Source organism: Somniosus microcephalus, unplaced genomic scaffold (genome assembly GCF_052327205.1).
Source record: "Somniosus microcephalus isolate GS21.2 unplaced genomic scaffold, FLI_Smic_1.0 unresolved_chr5, whole genome shotgun sequence".
Lineage (NCBI taxonomy): Eukaryota > Metazoa > Chordata > Chondrichthyes > Squaliformes > Somniosidae > Somniosus > Somniosus microcephalus.
Window position 1 is genome coordinate 33,205,288 of NW_028225183.1, and position 11,647 is coordinate 33,216,934.

Genomic DNA, 11,647 nt, shown 5'->3' on the forward strand with positions numbered 1-11,647 from the left:
TAATTCATCCACCTTATTATGAATGCTGCTCGCATTAAGATGCAAAGCCATCAGGCTTGTTTTTTAACACTCTTAGTCCTTTTAGAATTATTATTTACTGTGGCCATGTTTGATTTAAGCCCGTGATTTCTCTGACTGCCACTTTTGCTTTTCTCCTTCCTGCCTTTTGCTTCTATCATTGCTTCCCTTTCCTCTATCTTCCTGCACAGGTTCCCAAATCCCTGCCATTTTAGTATAAACACTCCCCAACAGCACCATCAAACACTCCCCCTACGTCATCGGTCCCGTTCCTGCCCAGGTGCAAACCGTTCAGTTTGTACTGGTCCCACCTCCCCCAGAACCGCTTCCAATGTCCCAGGAATTTGCATTCCTCCCCCTTGCAACATTCCTCTAACCACGTATTCATTTGAAATATCCTTCTTTTCTACTCGTGGCACTGGTAGCAATCCTGAGATTACTACATTGGAGGTCCTATTTTTAAATTTAACTCCTAACTTCCTATATTCAGCTTTTAGGACCTCATCCCGGTTTTTACCTATAGGATCTATTTCAGAGATAAACAAATACAATTTTCCAAACATACCCCAGTCAGTTCACTGTATTAATTGGCTACAAAGTACTGTAAAGTTTTGTTAAATTAAACTGCGCTAAATTAACGAAGTGCACAATGTGTATTATTTATTAGTGATATGAATATAAACTCGCTTCATCTACAGTGAAAACGGAGCAGCTCTAATATTGTTGAGTTGTACAGCAATAAGTTAGCGATTGGAGATATATTAGCTTAATTAAATTGAGTTTCACCACATCTTTTGCTGGATTGGAAGTTGACAGCACCTCCAAAATCCGCCCCCAGCATCATCCAGTAGAGGAAGGACAGCAGTTGCATGGTTAAAGTCTCACTGCCAATATCTCCTCCAAGTTACACACCAGCCCTACTTGGTCATATATCGCTGTTCCTTCATCGCCGATGGGTCAAAATCTTGTAACTCCCTCCCGAACAGCAGTGTGGGAGCACCTTCAGCACACAGACTGCCGCAGTTTAACAAGAAGGACCTCCACCACTTCTCAATGGCCAAATATGGATGGTCAATTAATGCCGTGATTTCCAGCGACACCCACATCACAGAGCCGAGCATTACCTAACGCTGCCTTGTTCAGCTGTGACCTGCACAGTTTTTAATCACTGTATCCCTCGACTAAATTAGCAGAACTGTGATTTTCAAACCAAAGCAATCTCTTTCTTCCCCTGGTATCTCAGAGTGCAATTATCAGTGCAAACCCTTTTTTTGGGCACAGATCTGCAGCTGATTTAAGGAAAATGCCTCCGTGGGTGGGGAGTTGCGCTTTTTGCACAACTGCTGCCCGCTGAAAGGCCATAGAATTCTTACACATGGTAAAAGATACATAAGAGTTTAGAGTAACGGAAAAAAGTTTCCATCATTTAAACATCAAAGAACCTGTGTAATAAGGTAAGTTTATTTTTATCCCCTTTAAATGATTTAAATTTATTTTTCAAAAAACTTAATTTTTACACACGAACATACGACTTAAAGCAGGATTAGATCACCGATTAGAATAGGCCAACTCTGTCACTTGAGCCTGCTCCCTCTTTGTCAATTTCGTCTCCATGGAGCCACAGACCCATTAATCCCATGGGTTCAATTTTGCTAACAAGTCTATTATGTTAAAGGCAAACCTTGTCTGACTAACTTGATCGAGTGACTTGCAGAAGACATGGATAATGCTGAGGAGGGTAGTGCGGTTGATGTTGTGTAGATGGATTTTAAAAGGCGATTTTAAACTATCACATAATAGACTTGTTAGCAAAATTGAACCCATGGGATTAATGGGTCTGTGGCTCCATGGAGACGAAATTGACTAAGGGACAGAAAGCAGAGTCTATTGGGAAACAGTTGTTTTTTCAGACTATAACAGACTGGTTAGGCACCATCCCTTACAAAATTCTAGTAAATCCCCACTGCAGCATCTCTAAGCCCTTGACAGGCTTTCTAAAGTGTGGTGCCCATAATTATGGGGGTAGGCGGGTATGTGGAGTAATCAGATCAGCCGTGATCTTATTGAAAGAGGGAGCAGGCTCGAGTGACAGAGTTGGCCGATTCTAATCGGTGATCTAATCCTGCTTTAAGTCGTATGTTCGTGTGTAAAAATTAAGTTTTTTGAAAAATAAATTTAAATCATTTAAAGGGGATAAAAATAAACTTACCTTATTACACAGGTTCTTTGATGTTTAAATGATGGAAACTTTTTCCGTTACTCTAAACTCTTATGTATCTTTTACCATGGGCCCATATTGTTTTCAATGCCAATCAATTTTTGCCCGGATTGCTGCCTCTAAAACTTTCCCCACCACTAACGAAAGGCTGCCTGGCTTGTAATTGCCGTGTTTATCCCTCTACCCATTTTAACATGTCTGTAAAAGATTGCAATCCTCCAGTCCTCTGGCAGCGCACCCATATCCAAAGAGGTATGGAATTTTGTGGCCAGAACCTCCATCATTTCCATCTTTACTCACTCGGCAGCCAATGATGCAACCTATCTGGTCCGGGTGACTTTTCTACTTTGAGCGCTGCCAACATTTTAAGTACCTCCTCATTATCGATTATTATCCTCTTCATTTTGACTACCTCCTGCTTTACTGTTTTAATCCGCAGCATCCTCTGCTGTAGTGAAAACAGATGCAGGCACTCCTTTTTTGTCCCTAATCGGCCTCACCCTTCCTTTCACTGCCATGTTACTAGTTGTGTATTTATAAAAGATTTTTGGTCCCCTTCTATGTTACCAACTAATCTGTTCTCATACACTCTCTTTGCCCGTCTTATTTCCTTTTTCAGTTTGTTTCTTTAGCGTTTGTGTTCAGCTTGTTTATCTGCTGTATTTTGAGCTGGACGTTTATCATAAGCTTACTTTGTCTATTTCATTTTAATCACTATATCGTTAGTCATTTAGAGAGCTCTAGCTTTTTAGATGGAATTTTGCACTCTAGTGGACTCATGGGACATGGGGATTGGGCGGGAAATGGAGTTGAGATCGAAAATCAGCGATAATCTTATTGAATAGCAGAGCAGGCTTGAAAGGCGGTATGACCTACTCCTGCTCCTGATTAATTTGTTCTTTTGTATTTATGTTCTTTGGCTGCCCTTGTTTTTCTACTTATGTGTATGGGATGATGGACTGAGATAATATGTCACCCCTCTACTCATGGTCCCTCCCTGTGTTTATGAGTTTACATTTGTCAATTCAAACACACACACACTCACATCTAGTTATATGGCTATAGATTAATAGATCTGTCTGTGACTCAATGTTTGAATTGGGAAGACAATTGTCCACACGCGAATAAAATAACATTTGATCTTTCTGACCTGCTCTGATATCCCAGCATTTCCTGAGCTATAATTCAGATTGGTAGTGTTTTTCTTACTCTCATTTTGCTGCGGAACCCTGTCCAGTTTAGTAACACGGCAGATCAGTATATTTTCATTTATTACAGTATAGAACAGGTCACTGGGCAAGTAATGCATTTCACAGAGTAGTAGGGAAAACTGATGCACTTTGAAATGGGCAGGAACACTCACAGAGGACTGAGTGACATCATTGTGCAGCCTCTAGGCATCACCTTATAACTGTCAAAACTAAACCCAAAAGTGTGTTATCCCAAAACATACATTAAATGGCCCGCCTGCTTCATCTACTGCTGTTCTGCTAGTGTGCACTCCCACACTCCAGGCTGATTATAATGATTGTTTGAAAAGTTTTATCTAGTGCTTTATGTGTGTTTTTCTCATTCCTGTCTCCTCTGCCCTGTTTGTATTTGTATCTGTCTGCCTTTTATTCTCTCTGTCTTTCCGTGAGTATCTGCTAATCCCAGTCTGTTTCAGTCTCATTAATTCAAGTCTCTTTTAATTTCTGTCTATCGTTGTTTTATTTCCCGTTTATGTCACCGTTTGCTTTCTCTCTCTCTCTCTCTGTCTCATTCGTTATGTCAATGTTGCTGCATGCCTTCATTGAATCTTACTGAATAGAAAAAGCCATTCGGCCTATCATGCCTGTACTGTAACTTTGAAAGAGCTCTCCAGTTCGTTATCTCCCCTGCTCTTTCCCCATAGCCCTGCAGTGTTCCCTCATTAGATTATGTATCCAATTCCCTTCTGAATGTTACTATTGAATTTGTTCCACCATCTTCAGGCAGTGCATTCCAGATCATAACACCTCACTGTTTAAAACAATTCTACTCGTCTCGCCTCTGGTTCTTTTGCGAATTACTTTAATTGTCTCCTCTCTGTCTCTGCCTTCTTTGTCTCCTCTTTCTATTCATCGCATTCACACTCTGGCTCGTTCTCACCTTTTACCTTTCCAGCCCGCCTACAATTTTACTCTCTCTTTCTGTTTGCATCTGACTATCTCCAATTCTCTTTGTGTACCTCATGCTCTTTACTCTCTTTCCGATGCCTTTTCATCTCAGCCTTTCTGCACCATACTGTTTGACTCTCATTATTGTCTTTCTGTTTTGTATACATCTTTATTTCTATCAGTAGTTGTGTCTCTATTTCTACCCCTCATTTCATTTTCATTCTCTCTGACTTACACTATATTTCTCTTTTTTTCTGTCTGCTTTTCTCCATTTCTTTCGTGTCTTTCTGTCTGTGTTCCTTCTCTCCATTTAGTCTCTGTATCTTTTTCTCTCGTTTCTCTTTTTTCTCATTTAATCTCTATTTTTGGATGCCTTTGTGAGCTCTGTCTCTCCATTTATTGGTTTGTGCCCTTTTCTCTCTGTCTTATGTAACTCATTTTCATCATATCTCTGTGCCACACTCTCTCTGAGTCCTGATTTTCCATTTCGTCTGTGCCTTTCTTTCACTCTTCAGTCTCTCTTTTTCTCCCTTTCTCTCTCGCTCTCTCTCTGTTCTATATCAATCTCCCATTTCTCACTCCTTCTTCAGCTTTTCTTTACATGAATTATAATGAACTTTATTATTTGTCATCAAACTTCCTTAAATATTATTGCACGTTTCTCGAAACAAAACATTTATATCAATAAAAAACATAACACTACAGTGTTAAATTTTAAATCAATAGAAAGACACCATATGCAGCTGTTCATACACATATCAAATACTAGTATTAATTAAAACATTTGCCTACATAACTGTCGCCACAGTGCAGAAGTAATTCAACGTGTAAAGCGTTTTGAGATATATTAACATAAAAGGCACTGTACAAATTCATTTTGCATTAATTTCATTGTACATTTCCAATCTGGGAAATAGCTGCCACTTTCTTCTTTGTCGCACTTTGTCTCCTTTCCTGCCTATAGCCCTCCTGTATCTTTCTGTGTCTCCATTTCTCTGTGATTGTCTTCTTTTGTCTATAATAAAAGAAGCACGTAAGAGTTAGGAGCAGGAGTAGGCCGTGTGGCCCCTTGAGTCTGCTCCACCATTCAGTAAGATCATGACTGAACTGCAACATCAAATCCACCTTCCCCCCCTCGCCATATATCCCTTGATTCGCTTAATACCCAAAAATGTATCGCTCTCAGTCTTGAATATAATCAACAAATGAGTATCACAGCCATCTGGGGGGAGAATTCCAAAGATTCACCACCATCTCGGTGAGGAAATTTCTCCTCATCTAATTCCTAAATGGCCGAACACTTTTACAGAGACTGAGACCCCGAGATCTAGACTCTGTAGCTAGGGGGAAATAGCGTCTCAGCATCTCCCCTATTAAGCCATATAAGAATTTTATACATTTCAGTGAGATAATCTCACATTCTTCTATACCTCCATAGAATGTAAGATAATTCTACTCAATCTCTCATCATAGGACAGCCCTCTCTTCCCAGCAATAATTTTAATGAAGTTAAGTTGCACCCCCTCTAAACCAAGAATATACTTCCTTAGGTAAGGAGAATACAACTGTAAACAGTGCTCCAGGTTTGCTCCCACCAAAACCCAATATAAATGCAACAATACTTCCTGTCTCTTACACTGCAAGCCCCTTGCTATGAAGGGTAACATACTACATTCACAGGATTCCCCTTATCTTCCTTGCTAATTATGTACTGAAAAAAATTCTAATAGGTTTGTCAAACACTATTTCCATTTCATAAAAACGTGTTGTCTCTGACTAATCACATTGCCATTTCAAAGAGCCCTGTTACCACGTCCTTAATAATCGATTCTAGTATGTTCCACACTACTGATGACAGGCTAACTGGCCTGTCGTGCCCTGTTTTCGCTCTTTTCCTTTCTTTTACAGTGTGCTGAAATTTGCTACATTCCAATCCACGGGGAATTTTCTAAAATTCAGGGATTTCTGGAAGATCAAAACCAATGCATTTCCTATCTCTGCAGCTGCCTCTTTTAAAACCATAGGATGTAGGCCATCAGGTCCAGGGGAGTTGTCGGATTTTAGTCCCATTAATTTCTCTAGTACTTTTTTTTAACTAATATTAATTACTTTACGTTCCTCACTCTCATTGGAGCCTCGGTTCCCCAAATGTCCAGTATTTTATCTGTATCTTCTACTCTGAATGCAGAAACAAAATAACTGTTTAACGTATCTCTCTTTGTAATATTCCCTGTGTCCCAGTATTATTCCAGTTTACCTTTCACTCTGCCTCACTCAGTTTCTGTCTTCATTTGTCTAACAATTTCTCTCAACTTTCTCTTGTTCACAAATGCCCCGTCTCTATTGATTTGCAAAAAATGTTCATGTATCTCTCTCTCTCTCTCCATATATATATAAATTCATGTGCCTTTCCTGTTTATGGTTTTTCTCCATGTATTTGTTCCTTCTTTGTTTTGGCATCTCTGCCCCTTTCTACCCCTTTAATTTCTCACTCTCTCTCTCTCTTTCTGACTATTCCATTTCCGCTCTGTTTTGATCTATCCACTTCAACATCTACATCTCTTACTCTTTAATCTTTACCTATTTCGACTGGTCTCTTTCTTTAACTTGTTTTCTCTGCCACACTACGCTCTGCAATCACTTTCACTTTCAGTTTCTCTATCTTTCCTTTCTATCTCTTTCTTTTCCCTTCTTAGTTCTGAATTCTGTTTTTTCTCTAAGTTTAGGGCACTCACTGTCTCTCATTTCCGCTTTTCACCTGCCTCTATATATATGCTTATCTCTCTATGTGACACTCTCTTCCTGTCTTTGCTTGTCTCTCTCTAGCTTTCTGTCTGTCTGTCTGTCTCCCTGCCTGTCTATCTATCTATCTAGTTATCTAGTTATCTGTCTATCTATAAATTTCTCACTAACTATCTCTCTCACTATCTCTCTTTCTCTATCTATCTCTCTCACTATCTCGCTCTATCTATATCTATCTATCTATCTATCTATCTATCTATCTATCTATCTATCTATCTGTCTGTCTATCTATCTATCTATCTATCTATCTCCACTATTTGTCTATCTCTATCTCTCTCTTGATCTCTACCTCTCTATCTCTCTGTCTCTCTGCCTATTTATTTATTTCCTTCTATCGCTCCATTGATGTGCAGCGCTCCCATTCTCTTCAGGCCCACAATAGCGAATGTGATTGGCGGGTTTGCCTATTATGCTGTCGGTGCCGAGTGGCCATTTACTGGAAGTCCAGCTGAAATCTTTAGTGCCGCCAATTTGTGAAACAAACACGTCTCAATAGGTCAGATCATCAATAAAATATAACAGCAGAATCAGCTTTAAAATCATTTAAAGGATAATATAAAATGTAGTTTCCACACAGTGGGGAGTGTAGGGAATGGAGTTTGAAATGGGATTAGTTCTACTGCTTGAAATCCTATGATGTAATTAATTTAACAATTAGATTGAGTGGGTATTTCACCGCGTTCTTCAGCTCCTCTCTGAATTTAGTCTGGGTCACAGCGTAAATACAGGTGTTGGTGCAGGAACTGAGAAGCTGCAGCATTATTGCTGTGCGTTCTGTGATATAAAGAGGATCAGCGGTGGAGTAATATAACCGAATATCTGCAATTCGGCGGTAAATGATATATAATACCAGTGTCGCCCACAACAGTATAAAACTGCCGGATATACTGAAGAGCAAAACGATGGATTTCCTTCGGTTCTCCATCTCTGTGTCCTTGTGATTCTCTCCATTGCTGCGGTCCCGGAGTACAATGCGGGCTCTACTGGCCACTAAAATACGTCTGACCGTCAGAACATTGAGCAGCAAAATCAGAAAGAACGGGACACAAGGGGTTAAAATGACGTAAAACATGTCAAATGCGACCCAGGCTGGGGAAGTATAGTAGCTCGGTTTAGCGATACAACCCCAGGGAACATTATCAATAATATAGTCAGGTCCATACACAAAGTACCAGGGGACAGACACTAAACAGCCCAGCACACACACTGATCCGATAACTACAGCTGCCGTTTTCTCGGTGCAATATTTTGTTTTCAGCTTTTCACAACAAATGGCCACAAATCGGTCAAATGTGAAAGCGACTGTGAGCCAGACAGAAAGAACTGAGGATTGATAAAGCAGGAAGAGAATAAAACTACACACGGGAGTAATGTTCAGGAATGAAGCTGGGAAATCAAGCAAAACAATCCAGGTCAATATGGGCTCACAGATAACGACCAGTAGATCGGCCGCTGCCATTCCCAGCAGGTAGCGTGTGATACATTTGGAGAGACTGCACTTTCCTCGGGACAGGATCACAATCGCCACCAAGTTAGCTATAAGAGAGAAAGGGGAGCAGAGACATTACTGATCTGAGCTGGAGCCAAAGCAGCAGTTTGACAGGATCTGGGCTGAAATTTCCAGCTTTGCTGCTGCATCGAACGGTGGAAACTGATTCAGTGACCTGGGCCTTGCTTTCTGGCAGAGAATTGCTTTAAACACATTTATCGATAATGTATTGGGATCTCGATACAGTAAGTGAATAATGTGAGCACGAATTTCACTGGGAGGGCCATATGAGGGCACAGTGCTGGTGGGGAAAAGAAAAGGGGTTTTACAGAGCCGGAAAGCATGGGGTTAAAACCGGAATTGGGCTCCAGACAGAGGGGTAAGTTAGTTAAGCTCGGGATGGTTTGGGGACAAGGGGAGCTGCAGCTTGTTTGTTGCTCTGGGTTAAGATTGCGGACAGGGGCTGGCACTAAACAGGGAAGGACGAGAGCCGCGGCGGTGAATTTCAGGCTTCGGATCAGATGGCAGAGGTAGCTGGAGGCTGAACCAGTGAGTAAGGGTGGGAGACAAGGAAAAGGATATGTGGGAGCTGGAGGGGAGTCAGGAGCTGAGGGTCTGGGAAGCGGACAAAGCAACGGATGAGGAGACAGAGGATTCAATGCAGGGGAGGAGAGATTGTGATTCACAGGGAGAGACTGCAGCAGAGTGCTGGAGGAAGTTAATGTAGAGGCCCCAGTAACAACGCTCAAATAATATATTCAAAGATTCATTTCTGTGTTTACTGGGGTTATCTCTTTGGGTATAAAATGTGGTCAATACATTTATTCAGCACATTCAGCTACATCAAATTCAATTATATTATATCTGTTATATCAACCTTATTTTTATTGAAATCAGCTGATGCACTGATTTACATCATGGATTCTATAGAGTTAATAAACTTGTATTTTATGTATTTCTAAGTCCTCAAGCAAGGACAAATAAATTCCCCGAAACAGACTGTGGATCTGATTGACAAACAAATGAAAGTGCGGACAGAAATAAGTTCTCACCCGATCTGTTCACATCCTAATAACGCCTTGTAGTCATGTTAACTTTTAATTATAATCAAAGTTTCAGTCGCTCGCTCTTTCTCAGTTTCTCTCGATCTGTTCCTCCTCGCTTACCTTCACCCTCTCTCTTTCTCTATGGCTCCTCTATTTTTCCTCACTGTCTGTTCTTTCTTTGCCGAAGCTCTTTTTCACATACGATTCAATCCTAGCATCCTACGTACACATTCTGCTCACCAGCTCCGTGTTCACTGACCCTAATCTCAAAGTTTTCTGGTGAAGTCCCCGTGAATAATTAAATGTCTCTACAGATGATCCAAGTCTCCTCCTGTTCCACTGCGCAGTTTTCCTCATCTGCAATGCCAGGAATAAGCAGAATCGAATATCTCTTCCAGACAGACCTCACAATAATTGAAGTCCCTTCTCCTGTAATTATAAATTACAGCGTTCGATGGTGGGATTGTTCAATGAAGAAAAGGCCAATAACACCGCTGCTCCTTATAAAGTCCAGATCAATGGAAGGGCTCCTGATTCCAACAGATATGGTGCATACTGATACAGCATAACCTCAAAACATTTCATTTTATAATGAAGACCAGTGACAATCAGTGAATCCATCTACACTGAAGCAGTGAAGGAGGTGTGAAAGAGTCAGCCGCAAACTCAGTTTAGTCACCAGGCCATTCCTCGGTGTCAGGTACACGCCGTGAAATAATATTTCATAGTAGTGATAACCAAAAAACACATTGAAATCCCAGTTCAAGTGAACCATTTTATTGGGGAGGGAGGACATTGTGTTGCCTCCATGTAACACTGAGACTGTGAGCTCCGTTATTCCAGGATAGAATAGTTCACAATATGAAACTGTTAACAGCTCCTGATGGTCTGATACCAGCTCTTAGTCAAGACACATGATTCCAGTACATTCAGTGTAGTAAATTATCCAGTAACAATGCCATGTTTGGGTAAACAAAGAACATTACAGCTATAAAGTAGCATTTAAAAGAGAGAAATGCAGAAAGAGAGGCTGTTCCAGCATTCAGCTGATTGGACAGAACAGGCGGCTGTGGAAAACATACAGCGAGTAAAAATTTGCCAAATACAACAGCACAGTTAACACCGATTTACACCATTAACAGGTAAGATAACGACTTACCGGAAACTCCAACGGTTGCAAGAACAGGATAGTAAATGTCTTCTATCTGATAGATTACTGGTTTTCCCATTTCTGTGAGAAGCAGCGACTTCTGTTGGATTTGAACCCACAGCTCCGGCAGGCACTCTGAGCATATCCATTCCATTCTGTCCTGATTTATACAGGGGATAATTCTCCACTGACAGGTTATACCCCTGTTCATTGCTATTAGTTACAGTCACTTGAACAAACACATTACATCAGCAGCTTTGACTCCCACTTAAATAATGTGGTGGGTAAAACGCATACACTCAAGGCACATTAACTTAATCAGATCTCACTCGGGAATAACGCTGAAAGCTTTGCTCCTACAGGGCTGAACCTGCAATAAACGGCTTCAGTTACTGTTTCCAGTAATTGTACTGATCATGTTCACTCCTGTCAATTCATTTATAAATTTTACCGATTCCTCCGTAGTGTACACTGAATCCTGGGACACAGACAGTTGCGTTTCGCTCTGTCCCTGTTATTTCCCTTTTAAATATGAAGTTTGAGTCTCTGACAAAGGGACAGTTAATGGCCATGTTCAGGACTGGAGCCCAGAAATTATTGTGGGTGATAGAAGGGGGCGGACAATGAACGTGCCACATTGACATTCCTCTATCCGCTATTTACTACAGATAGTTCCTGTTTATCGTACATTTGTTAATGGCTCCAGTAAAATTAGAACTGTACAACCTCCTGACTCCATCCCTCCAGTTCATTCCTGGCCGGCCAGCAAACCTCCACCTTCCACCA

General features: G+C 40.9%; 1 protein-coding gene across 1 annotated transcript; it reads right to left on the bottom strand.

Annotated features, from left to right (window-relative positions):
* Positions 1-7,782: 7,782 nt before the first annotated feature.
* LOC147087827 (putative G protein-coupled receptor 139) lies at positions 7,783-11,015 on the bottom strand. The gene is made up of 2 exons (XM_085977777.1): positions 10,871-11,015; positions 7,783-8,712 (listed from the first exon to the last, which is right to left on the bottom strand). Exons 1-2 carry the CDS (start codon positions 11,013-11,015, stop codon positions 7,808-7,810), a joined length of 1,050 nt encoding a protein of 349 aa, XP_085833903.1. The 3' UTR covers positions 7,783-7,807.
* Between the last annotated feature and the right edge of the window lie 632 nt (positions 11,016-11,647).